Source organism: Castor canadensis, chromosome 7 (genome assembly GCF_047511655.1).
Source record: "Castor canadensis chromosome 7, mCasCan1.hap1v2, whole genome shotgun sequence".
Lineage (NCBI taxonomy): Eukaryota > Metazoa > Chordata > Mammalia > Rodentia > Castoridae > Castor > Castor canadensis.
In genome coordinates, this window is record NC_133392.1 from 129,019,789 (window position 1) to 129,042,109 (window position 22,321).

The 22,321-nt window shown below is 46.4% G+C and overlaps 2 protein-coding genes across 4 annotated transcripts in view; one reads left to right on the forward strand and one right to left on the reverse strand.

Annotated features, from left to right (window-relative positions):
- The window catches only part of Rnf220 (ring finger protein 220), a 221,328-nt gene extending 199,675 nt beyond the window's left edge, over nt 1-21,653 (reverse strand). The window contains exons 1-2 of one of the 3 annotated variants that reach the window (XM_074080314.1): nt 21,443-21,653; nt 14,245-14,986 (exon numbers count right to left, since the gene is read on the reverse strand). In XM_074080314.1, the coding sequence (XP_073936415.1) occupies nt 14,245-14,869 (625 nt within the window). In that variant the 5' untranslated portion in view covers nt 14,870-14,986; nt 21,443-21,653. Of the gene's footprint in view, nt 1-14,244; nt 14,987-20,036; nt 20,139-21,442 lie in introns of those variants that run through there. The other 2 variants (XM_074080316.1, XM_074080315.1) reach the window with 2 other exon arrangements.
- LOC141424887 (uncharacterized) lies at nt 18,644-21,362 on the forward strand. The gene is made up of 3 exons (XM_074079614.1): nt 18,644-18,850; nt 19,197-19,359; nt 19,722-21,362. The coding sequence occupies exons 1-3, from the start codon at nt 18,644-18,646 to the stop codon at nt 20,264-20,266; spliced, it is 915 nt and encodes a 304-aa protein (XP_073935715.1). The 3' UTR covers nt 20,267-21,362.
- Nucleotides 21,654-22,321: the final 668 nt, after the last annotated feature.

Below are 22,321 nucleotides of genomic sequence, written 5' to 3' on the forward strand. Positions count from 1 at the left end.
TTCTGCTTGTATGACAAGGGAAACACTGCTTAAGCACCCTTCTCCTCAGTCTCCTCATATGTAAATGGGGATAAACAATGCCTGTCTCATAGGGATCATATGAGGATTAAATTATTATTAGAAAATTATGAATTATTACCTGAAAAGTACTCAGAATCATGCCAACACATAGAAAGTGTCAAAGGGAGAGTCAGCTATTATTAGAAGTGCTGCTATGTTCTTGCCTTTGCCTGTAGTCACTTTATTTGCAATAAAAAGACTGAATTTAAATGCATCTGGTACGGTTAGTTTAAGGAAGATAGGAAGTCTCTGGGACTAAATAGAAGGAGAACAGTTCCCCTGGGAAGTGGGAGGAATAACCCTGGAACTTGTTAATTAAGATCTTGTTAATGAATCTGCTGTTAATGGTCTATTAAATAATCACACAATGAAGTTTACCGCACAAGTAAAACCTTTTTCAAATGCTTGCTCTTTCTAATCCTCCTGGCCCAGTTCTGACTTCTAAAGATCTTGCCTAAGGGGCAAGTCTTTCCAAATCCTTCCCAATCTGACACAGCCCTCTTCTGCTTGTCACACTGGACCATAACCCATGGCTATATTCTTACAGCCAAGGAAAGGTCAGAAAGCCCTGTTGGTCTTGATTCTGTCCATCATCTCTCAAGCCAACATGCTTTGCTTCTGAGACAAAACAGTTCCCTCCATAAAACAGGAAGAAAGCCCTAGAAGTAAAAAATAAGGTCTTCTGAAATTAACTGAGAAGAAAGGCAAAAAGATCCTTTGCCGGATTCCTTTCATTAGGGATCTGGCAAAATAAAATTTCAATTGAGATGTCATACATTTGGGTAGAAAGTGACCTGCCAACCTTCATTCACAAAGAACGCAAAAGTTGGGTAACTTTTGTCACAAACCACCAAGGAAAATAATGCAGGGAATGGCCTCTTTTCTATAGACCAACTTCAAGGATGGAACAGCATGTAAGAGGCTCCCTCTAGGTTGAACACTCTGGTATTTCATAAACTAGTATAGTTCCCCAAAAGCATTTTGCTCCTTAGACAGATACTCTTGGAAGGGTGGGTGGGTGTGTCTGTTTTGTGTGTGTGTGTGTGTGTGTGTGTGTGTGTGTGTGTGTAGCGTGTGTATGGCATTTATATGGTTACTTTTAGATTACAGAACACACTCATGTTACCTTTTCTGACTCACTAACCCTGCCAAGTAAGGCAAGGATCATTCACCACCTCTCATTTCATGGACCAGGATCTGGGGCTCAGAGAAACAAAGTGACTTACCCAGAGTCATACAGCTAATAAATGACCAGTTCTGGGCTGGTTCTGTCATCTTGCCCTGTTCCTTTATTTCTAGTTACCACTTCCCACATATAAATGGACCAAGAGGTGCCCATCCCTGTGCCAGATCCCATATGGTCCTTTAGCCTATGTCAAAGTAGATAGTGCCAGCTGGCAGCCTTAGCAGAACTTGACAGAAGAAACAGTGGTCCTGGCTTCACTTATTCTCACACCAAATATTTATTGAGCCAGGCACTGCATGAGAAGAGACACTGGGTAAAGTTGCACCATTCACAGACATGGGCCCATGAGAGAGGGACAGTTAAGCAAATAACTACAATATAACGTGATGAGTGTTTAAAATGGGGGAATTATGTTGAAGAAAAACACCACTCCCCAACTCTAGAAATAAGGTTGACCAGGGCACCCCTACTGCAAAGGTATCTGAAGTACCTGATGCCACAGGTACCCGAGTCTCATGATCCACTGAACCTTCGCACCTACTGGCACCTGTCCCCAAATGGTCATAGCAAGAAGCAGAAAGCAGGTCTGCAGCTGGTAGTGACTAATTCTGCCACTGAGAGATTCCTCTAACCGTTCAACTCTTATTTCTTTACAAATAAGCATTTGGAAGCTTAAGGGCTGGGGAACAGGGGAGGAGGCTCACAAAAGAAAAACAAAAACAAAACAATCCCTGCCACCACAATAACCTTCTGCAGCTCCTACTGGCAGTGCAACAGCAGCCAGCAGACAGCTGCTGGCCAGAGCCCAAGGAGCACCAAGGCATGCTGGCCTCCGGCACATCTGGCTAAGCACCTTGTACCCCTCCGCTGAGCCACCTCATAATGACAATATTGCACCAAGAAGGGGAGGTCTGAGCACACACAGTCAGCTGATCAGCAATAAGGGTTGAGAAGGGAAACAATCCAAAGAGGAGCCAAGCCAAGGGTGGGGGTGGGGAGGTCTAGAGGCAGTTGAACAGATGCTCCCCATGGCAGAAGGCTGACTGGTAAGAAAGGTACTGTTGTCAAATGGCGTCTGTGTCTTCATCCTTACCCTTCCAAGTTCCTTAGTGTAATTCCATTCTGTCCTCTCTACTTGCCTGGTCTTAACTCCTCTTCCTTCAAGACCAAATTCCTCTGCAAAACCTTCACTCTGATCCTTTCACCCTGGGAAAATGATTTGTAAATCTTAGGGAGCACAAGAATCACCTGGGATGGCTGCTTCTAAATACAGAATGCCCTGGAGTTTCTCATAAGTAGGTCCAGTGTGGACCACAAGGATCTGCATTACCAATAGGGTCTCCATTGGTAATGTGAAGGAGGTAAGCAGTCCTTTGATCTCATTTGGGAAACCCTGCCTTGGGGCTAACTTCTCTCTTGAAATCCTCTAGCCCTTGCTGTCCGTTAGTTTACATTATCACTTCTTTTTATGTACACATCCTCACTACTCACCTTAACCATGAGGCCCTCAAGAAAGGGAAGTGTGATCTCTTACTTCTCTTGATTCTCCTGCAGACAGCATGGAGCAAAACACTCTGCACACAGGAACTCAGGAAATGTCCGTGGATGTAGAGAGATGATGAAGATAAAAGGCCGGGGAAGGGAAACCACAGCGGTGATGGCAGAGTACAGAGGCCTCACTGGTAGGAACTGTTTCTAGTATGCCTACATGTGCCAGACTAGAACAACGGTTTGGTTTGCCTTCTTTTCCCTTCTTCAATACTCTTGGCACCACCCACCTAACTTACTCCATGAAAGTCAAGCCTGAGCAATGCATCTCTCGTAGGAAACTTTGCCAAGAAACCCTGCCAGGAATCCCAGGTGCTGTGTGGTTTAGTTAATGCCAAGCAAGCACTACAGGTCCTAAAACCTATCACATCTCTGTATAGGACAAAGTATGCAGCTGATCAAGAACTTCAATAAAAAGACAAGGATGTTTATCTACTCATATCAGCAGGGTAATGCCTACTTCATTCAGCAAACAGTTCCTGAGTTTCTCCTGTGTGCCAACCATGGTTCTGGGTGTTCATGGGTTTGTTGGTGGTTAAAATATCAGACATCATCAGAAACTATTTTATGATGACTTTTCTTTAGGAAGTTACCTTAAAAACAGGACTTTCTGATGTCAGGCACCAGAACTACAATGAACACCAATTGGACATTCTTAAGAAAACCTGGCTATAGGATGAAGTGCTATAGCAATCCAAGGTCAAGTCTCATATCCTGGCAGGGAAATATGCTATTCTCACTTTATCATGAGCAATCCTTGGCAGCTCTGGAGTTCTTTCTTCCACTCTCAGATGCTGTACTTTGTCCAAAAAAACAAACTGCCATGCCTAACTCCTAGAATAAGAATAAGACACCTTCTTAATTTTCAGAAATCAGTTTAAAGGTTACTTGCTCCAAAAAGCTACCCTGACTCTTGGACATGATCAGATGCTGCTATTTCTAATCCCACAGAAATTTATCCTTCCCCTATGATAGCACTTTTCATAAAACCCTGAAGTTGTTAACTTTAAGCTTCAGTAAGGCAAGGGCTATCATTTATTTTGCTTCATCATTCTATCCCCAGCACTTAACATGGTGTCTGGAAGAATGCAGGTACTCGGTGAACATGGCTGAATGATTAAATAGATTAATGAGTGCATCATACTCTCTACCAATGATAGCAACTGAATCACGCCTCATGTGCTCTGCCATGGTTTTATCCACTGCCATCAATAAACAGCTAAGATGAAGTACTACCATTCTTTCTGTAGTACTAGAATCTTTTAGAGACAGAACTGAGGCTCATAGGATCACCCCAACACAGATTCTAGGAGGCACTTCCTATTATCAAAGATGGATGCCATGCTCCAAAGTCAATATAATGTTACCAAGACCTTGAGAACTATACTGGCCATGAGCCACAAGGCCAACTCTGCCACAGACTTGCTAGTAGTTCTTTAAGTCCTTCAAATTACTTAACTTTCCATAAACTCAAGTTTTCATGAAGGGGCTATGAGGCCCTTCAATAGTAAGCACTCTTTTTAGATAAAGAGGAAATGACAATAAAAAGCTACCCATACCACAACGGGAAGTTGGAAGAAGGAGGCAGCATTTGCAATGAAGCATCCCAACAGTTAGGAAAGAGTTAAGCCCACATGTCTGGGTTCTTTCCACCCGTAAATCAGCCTTGACTGCTGCTCAGTATGAATGAAGCCCCACCAGGTTGGCCTGTCAGGAAGGAAGCTCATGCCTCCCGACTTTTGTTGTTCTAAGGATTTTTTTTTTTTTTTTTAATTTTACTGCTCAGGAAGGAAGCCGGAGCCTAGGCCCTAACTGCAGTCCTGCTGATTTCTTCCCCTAGCATGTGCCACTGCCCTTACCTCTGTAGCCACTATAGACTCCCCTCTTTTCTCTTCTACAACCCCTTCTTAATCATGATTGTGGCATTTGGTTGGACTTAAATCTCAGATTTTTGGTCCTTCTTTAAAAACCAAAATTTAAGAATATTCAGTATTTCCTTTCTTACCTCCCATAAACTATATCTACCTTTGTGCCGATATGTGAGAAGGGTCTCAGGCAGAGAATTGGGTGCTCCATGACATGCACAGACACTGAGACCTCAAAGGTGAGGTAAACGCCTTCCCTCAGAGGGAGCTATGAAGACCAGCAGAACACTGTCTTGAATGGCTATTTCTGCTTCATACGTAAGTGAATGTGAGACTTTCCAAATATGAGTCACCTTACTGAAATACAAACTTAAATCCAAGGTCCCCAGGCAAAGAGTCTTTCCCACTCCTATCCGCTTCCAACTTCTCCCACTGACATGCAGAGTCATTCTCTGGTATTCCCAAGCCCCATGGGGCTTTCTTTCTACAAAGAGAGAAACAGTGAGTTTATTTGTGCACTCAGGGTAATGGACAGCCCTCTTTTACTCCTAGGAGAATGCACACAGACACTATGTGAGAGGCCTGTCCCCGCCCAGTCCTGCCCTCCATTCCCCCACACATACTAATCCTTCCTCAGCAGCCCCTCCCCATTAGGCCCTGCTGCTGTATTTCTCTCCTGACCTGCAAGGCCCCTTCAAGCCCCATCCTAAGCCTCCCCCAAGCAGAGACAATCCATCATGCTGTGGGACTGTGACACACACAGATGGGGGAAGGTTCACAGATTTGTCTCACATAGGCAAGAGGGTAAAAGTGTCTATATAACTTAAAATCTAAGGACACACTAGAAACTATGAGATTTTGCATTCTATTACTAGTCAAATACCATTACAGCAAATCCGATTATACATGATTCAAATCTCTACCACTCATAAATTCTAATAACCCATTTATTTTAAACAATATCTTATAATATGAAATTCCAGAACAAGAAAACATTATGGGATCAGGATTCTCTGACCTGAGCCACTGACTAGGTATCTAACCTACTCAAGTCCCTTCTGTACTCACAGACTGTTTCCCTAACTCTAATATTAACTTGCTTCTAAATAAAACCGGACCAATCATGGTGGATGGATGATAATGAAGGGAGGTGAAGCAGCTGGCCATCACAGAAAAGGGCTTTTGAGTCTCCCTCTGTCTTTCTACACTGACATACGGCATAAGTGTGTGTGAAAGGGTACATGCTACTTGTTAATGACCCTGTGTTTGGCTACACCAGTACTTCTAGCAAGGAAGATTATACCAGCATATTGTCCTGAATAATAACAGTCATTATGTATTAAACACTTAGTATGTATGAGGAACTGTTCTAAGCATTATCTGTGTATTTAACCAGTCATTTGCAACAACTCTTTAAGGTTGTATAATTCCTATTTTACAGGTGAAAATATTGAGGCTTGAAGAGGTTAAGTAACTTGCCCAGCATCACATAGCAAGTAAGCAAAAGGTCAGGATTTAACTCCAGAAGCTGTACTCATCACTACTATGTTATATTGTCTCCCCACCTATGATCTGAAACTTGTTCAAGTTGAAGCTCCAAGGGACAAATTCAGGTTTTATTTCTCTAACAGGTATTTATTATGCAAGGCTGCTCTGACTTGGTTTAAATCAAACTCCAAAAAGCAAGGTCAAATGAGAGCAATATGGGATTAGCTGGCACCTAAATGGGAATCATATATCTGAAAATAAACTGGAGGCCTTTCCAGGGCTGGCCCTTGCCCCCTCCCTGTAGTGTTCTGACTGTCTCTGCTGCTCTAAGATGGATGCAAAGCCCTAAGTCTCAGCCTGCAAATGAATTTCAGTGGAAAAAGACAACTCTCATCTGGTGAGTCACACTCAGGCTTACTAGGCTTAATTTCTCACGAGACTGTACCAAAAGGTGCCTTCATCGCCCTCACGGCTTCAGACTTTCCTAAAGCTCTGGATCTGCTAATGAGAATGTTCTGGGCGCAGCCCCACATTTCCCCCTAAAAACACAACTTTCATTTCCTCTAGGTCATCTGCAATCAAAACGCATTCCACAGAGAAAACTGACAGTCAAATATCTGAATTGCCAGATGGTTGTATGTGTCTACAAAACCCCCACATCACTTGACTGTTTCCAGCTTCAACCAGGATCTAGGCATAAACTTTTTTTTTCTAAAATAGACTCCAAAAATGGATCTGTATTTATGGACTTCACTATAGGAGATGTGACACTGTGGGGAAACATTTGGGAACAGATTCCAATCTCAGATTTTTCAAGGGTTAGGAGAAAAAAAAGCAAATTATCATATTGTTTTTACCTTATGATTTTTAGTACTCCAAATAATCAACAAAATAAATGTACATATGAGAAAAGGGATTTCATGTACCTCTTAAAAAACTCCCTTTGTCATTATCAAAACTCAAGGCCTAACCTAAATAAATTCTTCCTCTCTTCCCTTAGAACTCTACACCTTCAGGATAGCACAGTCTTTAAAAATTCCATTCAGTGCAATGCAAAAAAGTGGCAATTTGATAAAAAACTTAAAGTATAACCACCTCCATCAATATATTCTACACTCAACTGAAACTTTCCAAACTGTTTGGTGTGCTTGGCACCAATGCAAAAAATATTTAGCACTAAAATTAAAATGTGATTAAGATAACAGAAAAGTCATATCCACTGGGTAAGGCTGGACGGGGATGAATTACTGCTGTTTACCTAGCATCTACCAGGTTTATTGATTCATACCGCAGTCTATCATTTGTGTAGGCCTAAACCCACAGTCCCAATCCAGGACCTTTTCCTGAAAAGGAATAAGAACATTCTTTTGTAGAGAATTCTCCTCTTTGCTAAAAACATTTTAAAAAATCCATACCCTGTGGCAGACACTTTGAAAATAAGAACACGTTCTGTTCAACCACAAATACCACAACTGAAATGATACTTTAAAAAAGTTTTAAGGCATTTTAGCAGCTGAATAGCAATAAATTATTCTTAAGTCTGCAGTTCACCTTTAAGAGGGGTAAAATGGTGCTAAGAAATACTGTGAAAGTGTTGGAATAGTCAAGTCCTAAGATTATTGTTATTTTGGTGAACTTTACAATAAAAATGTACCATCACTTCAAGCCTGAAATATTTATAATGTTCCAACGTGTGTTCTGATACTTATTAACCAGATGGATGTAGTTAATGAGTTAAAACCAAGAAAAACCATTTAAAAATGTAACTCTATTAAATGTATTGCCATTCCAAATCCTGAGTATTACAAAGAATGCGTTTCAACGTGCGGTAATATTCATTAACTAGATGAAGGTAGTTAATAAGGGTTAAAAATAAGAAAAACTAATATAAAAATATAATTCTATTTTTTCAGTTTCCGCTTCCCTGCCTAATGAGGAAAGGGGGTGGGGAAGGAGAGCAACTTTTGTTATTTGATACAATGTGTGTTTTTTTGTTTTCAAACAAAAAAGGGCCACCAAATAATCAACCTGGGGCCGCTGACCGGAAGGCAGCCCCGGAAAAGTTCCCATGGGAAGAGTTCCCGAAATCGCTCGGACTTTACCGAGCCCCGCTGTGCTGGCTGCGAGCCTCCGACCGACCGTCAGACGCAACTGCGGCTCGCCTCGCCTCGCCTCGCCTCGCCTCGCCCGAATACCAGCAGTCCTACCGATTCACCATGTCTCCGGCATGGGAGACATTCTCTGGAACATTTTCACAGATTTGAAAAGCAAGACGGGAAAAACATTTCGAGCCGAAAGGAGAAACCTCAAAGTTCTCAGGTGCCAAGGGAAAAGCGAGGTGCAAAAGCGCGGGCACACGCGTCCATCCTCGGGTCCTCACGCCCTTGCTCTCCCTCCCCCCCCACCGCCTCCCAGCTCCGGTCCCTCCAAGCCCCCTCCCCGCATCGTGGTCACCCGGCGCGCCCGCGCAGTGTCCTCCTCGCTCCCCCACGCACCCACCTGCACCTCCCGCTGGGTCCCCCATCCCGGACATCCGCGTGGGCGTGCTCCCCCCCATCCCAGTCACACTCCCGTACTTTCACCCCCGCCCTGTCTCAACTCTCGTCTGCCCAGACGACATACAGGAAACCCACCCCGGGCTGGGTTCTCAGTGTGACTTTGGGGCGTGGGGACCTAGGGCAGAGCAGGGGACGTAGCGGGTGGCGACGCAAGGCAGTCCAGGCACTCGGGGCAGCGCTCGGACTTCTCCCGCAGCAGAAGCCGCTGAGCGACGTCCGGCTGAGCGACAGCGAGGTCACCAACATTTCTGAAACCACTTGCCAGTCGCCTCAGTGGCGGCGGCTGGGGGTCCTTTCCAAGTGCACGAACGGTGCCACTGTGTGGTCTTGCCTCTCCGGCCCGTCCTCGCGCCTCTCCGCGTCCCCACCCCACCCCCGATCAATTACCAGCCACCCTTCTGCCGGGAGCGGTGAGAGGGCTGGCTGGCGGCCGCGAGGACAAGGCAGCCCAGATCACTTCTGCATGACAATTGATGGGAGGGAGGGCGCTAGGCGAGGAGGGAGGACGGCCGCGGTGTCCGTTTTCTCACCATGGTGATTAGGCATTCCGGCCGTGCGAGAAGGCAGCCGCCGAACAGCGGCGCGGTGCGGAGAGAGGGCAGGGGAAAGAGAGCGAGAGCGAGCCCAGGCGCCCGGCGAACGGCGCGCCGAGCCAAGCCAGGCCAGATGGCTCTGCAGCCATCAGGGACCGCTCCGGTCCAACCCGGCCCCACTTTAGCTGTGCAAACATTTCTTTATCCCAACAAGACAATTAAACCCAGCAGCATGAAAAGAGTCTCCGTGACTGTGTTGGGAGCGAACAACCAGAAACAACCACACACATCACAGGAGTTCTTGCCCCCGGGGAGAGGGGGAGGAGAAAAAGGCTGCAGGAGAACTCGGAGCAGCTGAGGAAGAATCAGACCAGATCTGAGCAGTCAGGGCAGAGGGTCCCCTCTGACTCTTCTCTCTGGTGATTTGCTGACCCTTCATTCACACTGGTCATTTATCTGCTCCAGCTGCAATTCAGAAGTAGAGCCTGGTGACCTGGAAATTGTCCCAAACATTCTCCCCTTCCTAGACTCATGTCCCTGTCCACTCCAGTCCTAGAGCCCTTGGAAAGTACACACACACACACACACACACACACACACACTATCCTGGTGATATAGGCTGGCCCTCATTTTAGGCTATCCTTTACTTAGATAAGCCATAGGGTCTTCAGTGACACATGCCTTTACAAAGACACATCTCAGAGTGCAAAATACCATACTCAGGGCTTTGGAGACCTGGAGAGAATTTGCTCTCAAAGATGAGAGCAAAGCAAAACATCTAGGAGCTGCTTGGAGCCACCAGTCTTCCTGCCTACCTGTAATCTGCCTGAGCACAGGGAAGAGCCCAGGAAAGAAAACCAAGCAAAGCCACTATTGTCAGTGTCCATTGCCCATCTCTGGGGTGAGCTAGAGGGCAGGGCCAGTCACAGCTCCAGATGGACAGTCCTGAGCCCTCTCAGCCCTGGGGGTGAGCATGCACACTAACCAATTCCAACTTGGGCTGAATGAGTAGACAGACAGGCTGGCCAAATAGTGTCACCCAGGCAGAAATCTGGGCACAGAACAGCATAAAGAGAATCATCAGGAGATGCACATGACAAGCCAGAGTGCTGAGGGGGAAATAAATGTATGGATTCTAGCACAAGGCATCAGACAGTACTTACCGTCCTTTTTGTTGTAAAGTTTTCTTAATGAGGAATGTTTATTTTAAAGGCCCTGGGAAACTTCATATGTAAGACACAACATGGGCTACTTGTAATTGGTCTATAAATTTTAGCATTATTTCCCTGGACAAGGAGCCTTGGGGACTGGTTTAGGGAGTGACAATAAACCGGAGTTACCTTAGTCCCCCCTTCTTGGGGAATTATGCATCCTCCACGAACAGCTTCTCACAAAACACTTCTCCTGTTTTCCAGGGAAAATTAGTCACTCCTGTAGAGCAAAGGCCGCCTTGTTCCAGAGTACAACATCTACCTTGGAATCACTTGTGATGCCAGGTTGGTGGACAGGCAAGCAAACTGGAAGTTCTACTAGGAGAGAGGATACTTTACCCAAAAAGCTATAATTCTGTCTTCAAAACAATGCATGTTTAATCATAAAAGAAATCCTGCCTGTAAGCACCCAGATTTAAGAAATGAACATGTGTGAATTACACCAGGTCTGCAGGCCCCACTTTCAAAGACGTAGACATATCCGCATATGGATGCAGTGTGTGGGCAGAGGGTAGCTGTAACAGTAAAAACTGTCAGTGTTTCCATTATAAAACTGATTTTTTCAATGACCTAAAACTCAGTCATAAAAGTTCAACTCCGAATAAAGGACACACACTCCTCCCATACTCACCCTCCACACATTCATACCCCAACAAAACTGTCAAGCTAAATGCCTATCTAGGAGTTTTTCTATCATATTTAATTAAAACATCTTTTACATTTTATGAAAAAAATTATTTCTAGGAAGACAACTGAAAAATGAGTCAACCATATCAAATTAATTCTAAAATTTAATAACCCTAAATATGCCGGCGCCAGTGGCTCACACCTGTAATCCTAGCTACTCAGGAGGCAGAGATCAGGATGATTACAGTTCAAAGCCAGCCCAGGCAAATATTTCAAGAGACCCCATCTCGAAAATACCTAATGCAAACAGGGCTGGTGGAGTGGCTCAAGGTGTAAGCCCTGCATTCAAGCCCTGGTACCACAAAAACAAAACAAAACAAAACAAAAAACCCTGAAATATACATGGCTTGGTTTGGCAATCTGGGCAAAAGAACTATAACCTGTTCCTTGGCTCTTTTGAATACCTGCTCTCCTCTGTTTCGACTCCCCACCCTGTTCATTGCCCCATCTGCCCTAAGCTCTCTCTCCCTTTGGAAGCAGTCTGGTATACTGTCACTCGATTATCTGAGAAACATTACTTATTTCAAAACGGTTCTGTAGGGAGGACCTGAAAGGCATCTAGTGGGAATAATCAGGCCTTCTAACGGCCCTTAAATATGTATTTACATAAAACAGACCATAAATATTCTGACACATGTCAGCATATGACAAGAGCCAAGAAAGCTGCTACTGACTTTGTCATAGTGCTTCTTCAACCATTCCCTGCAGAAAATGTTTCTGCCTTCCAAAAACTCAAAATCAAAAGCATAGATGTTGCACAGTCTAACCTTTTGAAGGCTGCTACAACTACTAAAGGCAAGGAAAGGAGAAAGGAACACAAATCCAGGGCTACCACAGGGTGATAGGCTCTTTCACTTGGCACCTTTGTTTCTGGCTAAAAATTATTCATAAATGCAACACTGGCTAATAATGTGTATATGTAGAAACATCCTGCATTCCCAAGCCCTCCTATAGCTTTGATGTCTGTGTTTAAGAAAAAGGAGAACACAGAGTACTCCATAAAGGAAGAATATTTTAAACAAAAGGGAAAAGGACTCCAATTTATATAACATGACAATTTGAAATAAAGAAGTTTCCCCACCCTTCTGATCAGAATCCCATTAATTTCAAGGTCAGAATTCCATTTCACTTTGGGAGACAGCCTCATTTAATTTTTCTCCACCCAGGCGTATTCCTGTGTGAGGGATCCATCTCCATGGGGGATGGCACCACCACACAATGCAAACCAGGCAAACAGAAGAGTTATGGCTTTGACACTCGGAGGGGAATGGATATCCACATCTATGAGTTCTGACTTGACTAACAAGCTCCCGCCTGCTCTGGGAGTCTGATACAGGTTTGAGCTAAAAAGATAGCAAAATGGAGACAAGCTGGATTTGTTCAGTGAGAAGAAAGGAATCCTGATCTCCAGATGTTACTTTGTAGTATATTAGTTTTAAGAGGATTTCATTTTCAACTTGTACTTGGAGGAAAAGGGCACAGAATTGGTCACATCCTAACCCAGGGCAGTTTTAGCCAGAGGTCAGTTTACATCTAGACTTTTGCATCACTCGACATAAAATAAAACAAAAAAAAACCCAGTCCAACATAATGCCAACACCTGTCCAGCAGGTATATCCAAGAAGCAGGATCATAAACCCATGCCAATCAACAGAAAGCAAAAAGGTGACAGAAGAGCAAGAGCCGAAGTGCAAAGTGCCAGAGCCACACAAGCATTTGTGCTATCATACAGCAGCCTTCTCCCTTAAGTGGGAAGGTCTCCAGCTTACAGACGCTGACATAAGAGACACACTTGCAACATATTTCAAAACCAAAGAGCGATGGATTTACAAGGCAGGTTGATTTTATGATGACTTTTATTGAAAAGGTACGCTGGGTTTAGGCAGATGCCTTTTAGCGCAAGAAAGTTAACACAGTGCCTAATTCAAGGAGACAGCCTGAGGAAGCAGTGCCGACAGGGGAGAGAGCTGCAATGTCTCTATTACTCTCCTCGGCATCATAAAGAGAAAAGAAAAAAATGGTATTCATGTTGGTGGTTATAGAGAGGATGGGAGCACAAAAAATAGAGAAGAGGGGAAAGCAAATCTCAGATGTAGTTTTCTTAAGAAAATAAAATGGAACAAATCTTAGAACAAAGGGTTGGTGGAAAAACACCCTCAGTTCATAAATTCTCACCAGGCTTGAAGAAAACTGCTCTGTCTACCCACAGCTCAAAAGCTTCAAAACACAATTATTTTCCGGTAAGAGCGTAAGATTGCAAGGTTCAGCACTTGCAGTCTACAAGTTCCATATGAAGGTTTTGTTCCAATGAGTGTAGCCAGAACCCAACAAGATACTTGGAGAACATAAGAAAAGTTATTTCATAAGCAGAAATTAACAACAGTTGTGAATATCAACTATGGAGCAGTCACACAAGTCAACTATGGAGCATTCACACAAGTCAACCATGTCTAGTCCTATAAGTGAGCCTGGAATAAGTGTCCAGCAAACCTGTCAAATCCCAAGAGAAGTAGGCTTTCCAAGAAGTCTTGGGATCACAAGGAAAACACAGCTGTTTGAAATGCTTTATGGTGACTGACAACACCTTTCTCCTTCTCTGAAAAATAGCCTGATGTGGACAAGGGCTAAGAGTTGTGAAAATAAAATCACGTGGAGTCTGCTGGCCGTGATACAATGGAAAAGCTGAAAAGTAATACCATGATCAGGGAAACAGAATGAGGACAGCAAAGAGAGGAGGGTTGACAATTTCCTCAGGCTCCCCTAATTCCCTAGGAACCTACATTTTCTAATGAAATAACCTTCACTTCAGTGTATATATGGCACCCTCTTTCTTCCACAGTCCCCAGAGAAGAAGCCAGCCATGGCAAGGAGAGAAGGGTTGTGTGGAGACCAACTTGCCTCTGACTATGTTCAGAAAAACCACTTTCTACAAAAACTATCAGTGCTCATTGATGAGAGACAAGTAACCATCAGCAATCCACTGCTATCGCAAGGGAAACAGTTGGCCCTCCCATCATTAGGAGCATGTACAATGTCACGGACCTGTTGAACATTACTGGGAGACAGGGTTTACTGGGGGTGAGGGAGGGCTCCAACCAAAGTACTCACATCTGTCATTCCGATCCTCTGGGCTAGATGAGGCTTCCCGGTCAGAAATGAGGCCAGAGACAGCAAAAATCTTCTTCCCAGTGTCATCAACCTTAAGTGAGCCAGGGGAGCTAGATGGCAGCTGTGTCCCAAAGTCATATTCCTTGCCATCTGCATCTGAGAAGCGCAGGTGAGGAGACTCTGTGTCATGGCAGTTCTTAAGTCGCTTGGCTGGTGTAAAGGCTGACTGGTAGCTCTCCCGGTCTTCAGTGGATGCAAAGGGACGGAAAGCCCCCACACCACTGTGATTCAGCATACTGATTGGGGTGCAATCTAGATTTGGGGGAGCAAACTGAGGGTGGAGGTGTAGTAAAGAAGGGGGGAAATCACGATTGGCAAAAGTGCCTGGTACCCCACCTTGCCGATGGTACATAGAGGCAAAGGTGTAGGAACCATTGGTGAATGGAATATGCACGTCCTTGTCTACTGAGACAGGTACACCAAAGGGTCGTGGCTGCTGACAAGGGATAGAAGCATCCCGGCTGGCCTCAGCCGTGGATGCTAGGACCATGAGTGCTGGGGATGCCAGAGGGTTGGGAAGGTAGGATGAGTTTTCCATCTTGAATGCTGCCCGGTGTAAGTCCATCGGAGTCTCTTTCGATGGCCGGCGTCACACAAGAAGCAGTCTTCCCTGGGAGGGAGGCCAAGTGGCACCTTGGATCAGAGCAGGATATATTACTGGGGAATCATGCCCTCCTAAGACCTGTGGAAACAGCAAAGAGAAAAAAAAGGGGGGGGAAGGAAAGTCAGAGGGAGGAAAAAAAGGGAAACCCAAGTGATAGCAACACCATCCTTCTGGCTTACAGATGCTCAGGCAAGAGACACCACAGGCTTTAGGAGCCAGTGGGCAGCAGCAGCAGACCATTTTCATTCAGGAAAATCAATAGACAACTTACTGTGATGTACGCGTTGCTGACTTTGGTCCCTACACGTTCCGGGTGAAATGCGCCTGAGCCCAGCAAAGAAAAAAATCATAAAACCTCCAAATACAATATTCCCTGAGCAAATGAGCTTTGGAAGGCCAAGTCACCCAGTAGATTAGGTGGGAGGTCTATATTTTAAAGGGCTTCCACCTGCATACACTACTCATGGCAGGTCTGATGTTCAGAGGCCAGGGTCTACCTATCAGATTCTCCATATTTGCATCCTCTCTTCATATTCCCTAACAATGCTCCGAAACTAAAAAAAACAAAAACAAAAACAAAAACCTGTATCACATGCATCTGGACCAGGAGCATGTGCACATGTTGGTCTGAATTGTACATGTGGCTAAATCATAAGTGTTGACACATACATCTTCATGTCTCATCTGAGACAGTTTCCAGAAAGAAGTGCTATGTGAATAGCAGCTACATTATTTTTGATGCATACCCCTCTCTAATCTCACAGGCTACCTAGTTCTCTTTTCTGAGAAGGAACAAAACCTTCATCAATAAAATGCCTGGCGCCTCTGACACTATTTAAAAACATCATGGGTGCCTTTGGCATATACTCTCTGGAAGCGTCTCTCTTCTAGGGGCAGCAAAGAATGGATCGGTAATTTTAGTTACTAATGCACTCACTCTTAAGTAAATTTGTAAACTGCCTTGGATTTGCCATTAACATTTAGAGCAAAATGTTAACAAAATTTCTGACTTATTTTGTTCTGCTTATTGGCCCAGTTAGAGTTGATGTCCAATAAAGGCCGCCAGAACAAACTGGAGTTCTGAGAAACTTCTTTCTGCTCCCCTTGTAAATTTAAGTTGTACATTTTCATAGCTACTGATTCAGTTTCAAAATTTATATTGAGTAGTGGGTAGAGTGGAAGGCTATATATCAAAAACCAAGATAATATAAGATGAATACTGGGACTTACTAGCTTCAAATCTATACACTCAATAGAAACTGAATGAAACCCAAAATGTAACCAAAACCCACCATCTGCTACAAATTCAAACCTGTAAATTGAGAGTGGTATCAGAAATAAAAGTGACCCCTCCCTTTAAAAGCCCACCTCCTTAATGAAGTATCTTTGGTATTCCCTCAAACAGAACCCTCAGTTAAACTGCAGATGAATCCTTCATGCTTAATGCAGTGCAAAGAGAGTATTTCCTTCTCCCATCCTGTAGCAGACGTGTCAATGACTATTATTAATTGGGAAGATGAGTGGACACCATCAGACTGCTTCCTCATTTGGCATCTTTCCTTATAGACATCATTGCTAAATTACCAGATTATGTATCTCACATTAACGGATTTTTCTCTCTCCAAATTTTAAATAACTTTCCTGTCAAGTTATAGCAGTGCAGGGAATGATCTGCCAAGGACAGACAGTTAGCCTGACAAGTCTGGGAATCCTGTTTTGGCTGTTTTAGAGTCAGATTAATGGTCACACAACATGGATGCTCTGAAAGTGGGCCTAGGGCTGTTCCAAAGGTTCTTCACAATGGAAATAAATAACTACGTGCCCATTGACAAGCCATCTTACATGAGGTCAGCTGAAGAAAAGGACAAACATAATACACTGGGGGAAGGAGAGGAATGTTTCTCCCCTAAAATAACTCCCCCCAGGATTCACTCTATTTTTACTTCCTAGATCACCTCATGATGTTAAATGAGTTTCATAAATTAGTAATCTGGCGACAGCACCGGACACTCAACAGAACACGGTGAATCACTCAAACCTACTTATTCATTTGAAAACTTCATTATCCTGAAAATAAATCAACAATATTTTTCCAGGCCATATCTCTTTTACTCCAATATGTGGGTTTGGTCTCTGTGGAGGAGGAGGGGTGCTTCTACCTTTCTCCTTTTTTTCTTCCCCCTCCTCACATTAACAACTTGTACAGATGAGGCTACAGCAGACCACAGTCATTATGAAAATCTATAGTTAATACACTCCCAATGTCAAAATGTCATGGGTTTAAACACAGAACCCAAAACAAGAAAACTAACTGACCCTCTTAATTAAAAAAATATGGATTGTAAGATAATCAGCTTGATGGAGCATTTGGGTGACTCTAAAGAACCGGGCAAAGGGAAAGTAAGTAACTGTTACTTTTCTGCCTCTATGCTGATTTTTTTTAATTTAGCACTTCGTGCAAATCCAGATTAAAATAACTCCAGCTATTGATCTGAGCAGTGGAATTGACATTAATTTTAGTTCACTTCTCACTTTGCAAAGGGATCAATAGGAAGTAATAACAGCTGACATCCCCGCTGAAAGGAGGAGAAAGAAGGGCTGAAGACAGAAATCGAAAAGCAACCAAATAAATCATCAGCTACTTTTCCACGGCATCAGACAAACTCCAAACAGATTGCAAAAAGTCTTTGTTGAATTAACTAAACAAGGAGGAGGGATCAATCCACGAAGCTAAATAAATTGTCTGGCAGGCAGTGGGGTTGGACAGAGGGACCAACAAATATTGAGTTTTAAAATTTTCAGATCCTTGACGTGATGGCTTTGGTTCAGTTCTCTGTGTCAGGGAGTTTGTTTGTTTCTTAAATCACACACCCGACCCTGGTTTGAAGTGATTACAAAACGCCAGCTAACTGAATAATTAGTGAGATTACTAATTGCGTGGTTAAACATGCCAGACCCAAGACAAATGAAATGAAGAAGCCGACGTTTGGAACGTGAAAATGTCTGAGGCTGGGCTTAATGCACAGCGGTCTGCCCTCTGCGATGCAAACTAGCCACTTTCCAACGGAAAACCCGAAACCTAGGGAGAAAGTCCCAGAGAGTGGGCTATCTCTCACTCCTGTCCAGGGTCTGGGCCTTCTCACTCGCGCCCCGGATCGTTGTGGAACGAAGCGGCGTTGCTGCTGCTGCTGCTGCTGCTGCTGCGGCTTGCTGTTGGGAGCCAAACCCACTTGGAAATGACTGCCACAAAGCAAAGCTGCAAAGGGCTCTTTCCCGGAGCCGAGCTCAAGGCGCCCACCAAACTACGACTCTGCTGGCAATTAAAATGCACACACAACACTCCTCTACTTATTACAACAGGTGACATTTTTGTGGTCTCTGAACCGTTTCCAAAAGCCAAGACTTAAAATACTAGAACAAAGTAAACGATATTTTTTCTTTGCATAAATAAACTTTTTTAAAAAAATTAACAGGCAACTTAAAAAGCAAAGAACAATGGAAAAGGAGACCAGAGTAGCGGGGTAGGGGGTGGTGAAGGGGGGAAGGGTTGGGAAGACCTGAGGATTTTTTTTTTTTTAAGTTCACAGACTTTGCTTGAAGAGAATTCCCGCACACCAAATGCCCAGGAGGTATTTGGGAACACCACCCTAGCAGAAATTTTACCACCATATGTGAGAGCTCAAGGAGCATGAGGCTAATACGGCCCAGGTAAGGGCCGACGCCTGCGGTTCAGCCATGGCCGATTACCAGTCCCATATTTGGACCCGAACACAGGTCCTCCTTCTCTTAACCACCGATTGCAAATCCGCGACTGCCGGGCGGATCCGAGAGCGCGGGGCTGCGGGGCTGTCCGCTGAGCGAGCGGGTGCAGAATTCAGCCAGGAAGAGTCTCAATCCAGAAAAGCCCAACTCTTAGGAAAAGCGAGGGCGGGGGAAGAAGAGGTGAAGGCGAAAGCTACATAAACTTGGGGACTATGCTGAACCGAGCACACCACTCCTTGGTCTGACCTCTCTCTCTCCGGCTCTCGGTTGCCTTTGTGCAAAGAATATTTTAGATCCCAACAACCTCCAGCTAACGAAACAATTTGCTTTAACTTTGGGGAACCAAGGCGCCGGTCCGGGAAAAACCAACAAGCTCGAGGGGCCCGGGCCCGGAGCCTCGCAGGGCTTGGGGTAGAGGCTGCAAAACAGGCTGCCTTCGACCAAAGTCCAAGGACTTCGAGCCCCCTGAACAGCCCCGCCCCGAGGGTCACCGGGTCCCGTTGCCGCGCGCCACCGCTTCAGCTAGGAGCCACGGACTCCTCCACTCCGCTCTCCTGCAAATGCAGGCGAGAGCTGGGCTGCTGGGCCCTCCCGGTGCCCGGCCTCTGGACGTGGGGTGCGGAAGGAAGTGTTCTGCCGCCCGCGCAGACATTGCCTGGCGGCAACACTCGGCGCGGTTCGCAGAACAGGTGTGTGTCCCCGCTCGCTCCGCGCTCGGCCCTGGCTCGGTTGGTCATCGGCGTCGCGGCGCCGCCCTGTCCTCGATCTTCCCCCACCTCGCCCAGGAGCGCAGTGAGAGAACTCACGCCACTTTTATCGGGTCTCTGTCGGCCAGGAGAGATCCGAAAGGCAGATGCCCGCAGCGCTTTTCCTCGACGCTCTTTCTGCTTTTTCCCCTTTGCGGAAAGAACTGGGGAGACCGAAAGAGGAGGAGGCCAGGCGAAAGCAGGACCCCTGTCCACTCTGTTCGCTCCCAGCCTTACTCGCTGCTTCCTCACTGCCTGCCCTTATTTGTCTATTTTTCCTTTCTCTACCCATTGCCTCTCCCAAGCCGAGTCCGGAGCGGAGCCGAGAGGCAAGACGTGGCTTCTGAGCATCGTGGGCGGACAAGCACCGGTATTTTCCCTCTCCCGAGGCAGGGAGGAGGAGCAGGCGGGAGAACCCCGGACTACTCAGGCCAGACAGGGCTGCGCCCCATCCCGATGGCCACGGCCCTATGCACCCTCGAGGTCCGACGGGCATCCGGCTCCGGGCCCAGGCCCAGGGCCTCGGCTGGAGCTGACGCTAGGACCCCAAGAAAGCGACTTGGTCTTAATGGGAAGCGAGAGCTCTTCCTCTGCGTTCCAACACCCCGAGCCCCCGCTACCTCGGGGCTCCTGCGCGCCCTCGCTGCCCAGGGTTACCCGGGTCTCGACTCTTGCAGGGACTCTTGGAGCGAGAGACGAACCGGGCATCCCCTCGAATGGCTTCACCACCGTGGGCGGCCTCGCCCGGGGGGGGGCCATACGGAAGCTCTCCGCCCAAGTTTGTTGTGCCCTGAAAGAAAAGGCTTTCTCTTACAAAGCACAAAGGCGAAACGCCCAGGCCGAGCCCTGAAAAGCCCCGAGTTGGGGGGGGGAGGGGGGTGTGAGGTGGTCGGAGGCTCCAGAGCGAGGTGGCGGGGCCGGGCTCCGGGCAAAGAAGGTCGATCGGCCCGGGCTGACGAGCGCGGCGGCCGTGGCTGCAGGATTGCAGCGACCGGCGTGCTCGCTGAAAAGTTTTGTTCTCAAGTCGGAAGAAGAGAAATTGTTACTCAGTTTAAGGCAGGTCTAAGATTAAAAAAAAAAACAAAAAACTCTACAGAAAGAGCAGCACGCCCGGATTTACACGATCGTCCTAACGCCTCGCTCCTTTGAACCGCTGGGAGAGGGGATGAAGATCCTTCTCCCACCCCTCCGCCCCTAAATCCCCGGGAGACCCCCACGGATTGGGCTGCTCTAAAGGCAGGCCAGTCCAGCCCAGCGGATCTGGGAGTTTACCGCTTACATTTAGAACGGTTCACTTCGGTGGCAGCACCTGCCTCCTTCCTGCCGTCAGAGGATTCCCCCCAAACCAACCCACCCCACCCCCACACTCCTCCTTCTACACCCTCCACACCGACCCCCCTAAGAAAAAGTAAGCCTGACTATCTGGGGACCCCAAGGCTCCGAAGCCTATGCTCCAGTACCCCACTTGATCTGTAACGTGTTGTGTGGGGGCGACTGGCGTCGTTTCTCAAGGGATCGCCCCTTTCCTGTCCCGCCCGTAGCCTCGGACTCCCCACTAAGTACCACCTAGCCCCAGCCCCCGGAAACCACCGCGGGATACACCGGGGAGACCGACAAGAGGGCATACTCGCTATCGACGCAAACAAAGTGGGAATAGGGCTTATTAAAAGATAGAGAAAAGAAGTCCTGATTCCTTCTCATGGCTGTCCCCTCACCCTCCCTACTTGTCCAATTCCCTCGTCTGGTCCCTCCCTCTTGCACCCCCCAAATAAAACACATTAAGGAAAACTCAAGACGGAAAGTTTGAGCGAGCGCGCGGGGCACCGACGCCCGGAGGCTCCGTCGCGTGATCTAAGCAGCGCCAGTGCAGGTCCCAGCCCCTGTCCCTGTCGTTGGGGAGCCGCCCGAATCCCTAGGAGACGGACCGGGAAAGTTAGCCAGGTTCCTGAGCAACCCGGCCGCCCTCACACCCACCCCTCTTGTGTACGCACACGCATCCACACCCCTTTCTCATCTCCATACTTACCGTGCAAATTCCTGGGAAGAACGGTCGCACTTTTCAGGACACTGAGGGAAGAAGGCGGAGAGTGTGGTGCATGAAAAGTCCAGGGTGCGCAGAGCCGGCGGAGGCAGCGGCGGCGGCGGAGGCGGCAGCGGCAGCAGCAGCAGCAGCAGGCGGCTGGCCCCGGGTTTGTGCTCGCGAGCTGCCTGGGATTGCATGTACAGATCAAGAGACTCGGTTGGTTTGAGAGAAGGAGCAGTGCTGCCTCTCAGCGCTGGCTCTAATCAGTGAATGAGCCTCCACTCTCCCAGGGACTCGAAGGCAGACACACAGGCACACACACACGCGCGCACACATACACACACACGTTCGCACACATTCTCTCACATTCACACACATACAGGCACTCTGAGCACTGAATACATTAGGGCACTAAGGGACTCTGGGAAATGGAGTCCAGACCTAGGGGCACTTCTGGAGCACAGACCCACTGGCCCTCATGAAAGGGCTCGAAAGTCCTGGGGTCGCCAGATGTAGTGGAAACTACAGAGAGGGTTTGCTTTTGTTTACATCTCCCGCCGCCCCAGAGGTCTCCCAGAGGTCTCAATGAATGGTTTCATGCTCTTAGTTCTTTGAACCAAAAGTGACCCAGAGTAAATGGATAAATTTTTAAGACCGACGCCCAGTGCTGCTAACTGACCATCAAATACCGGCTCCCTTATAAACTCTGCCTTTAGAAAGATCTTTCTTACTGTTTAGTTCTTAGAATGCTTCTCGGAGTCTTTGCCTGTAAGAATAAAATAATGAATGAATATGAATAAATTTATAACTTTTAGAGGGAGTGGAGAGGGCCTCGTTTAAAACCCATCTTTTTAAATAAATTTTTTCATTGGTATTATTGAT

Excerpts from the sequence above, each read along its gene's own strand:
- LOC141424887 (XM_074079614.1), top strand. The coding sequence starts at position 18,644 with ATGGCCGATTACCAGTCCCATATTTGGACCCGAACACAGGTCCTCCTT. Across the intron at positions 18,851-19,196 it reads CGAGGGCGGGGGAAGAAGAG|GAGCCACGGACTCCTCCACT; the intron begins GTGAAGGCGAAA and ends CGCTTCAGCTAG. Across the intron at positions 19,360-19,721 it reads CGGCGCGGTTCGCAGAACAG|CCGAGTCCGGAGCGGAGCCG; the intron begins GTGTGTGTCCCC and ends GCCTCTCCCAAG.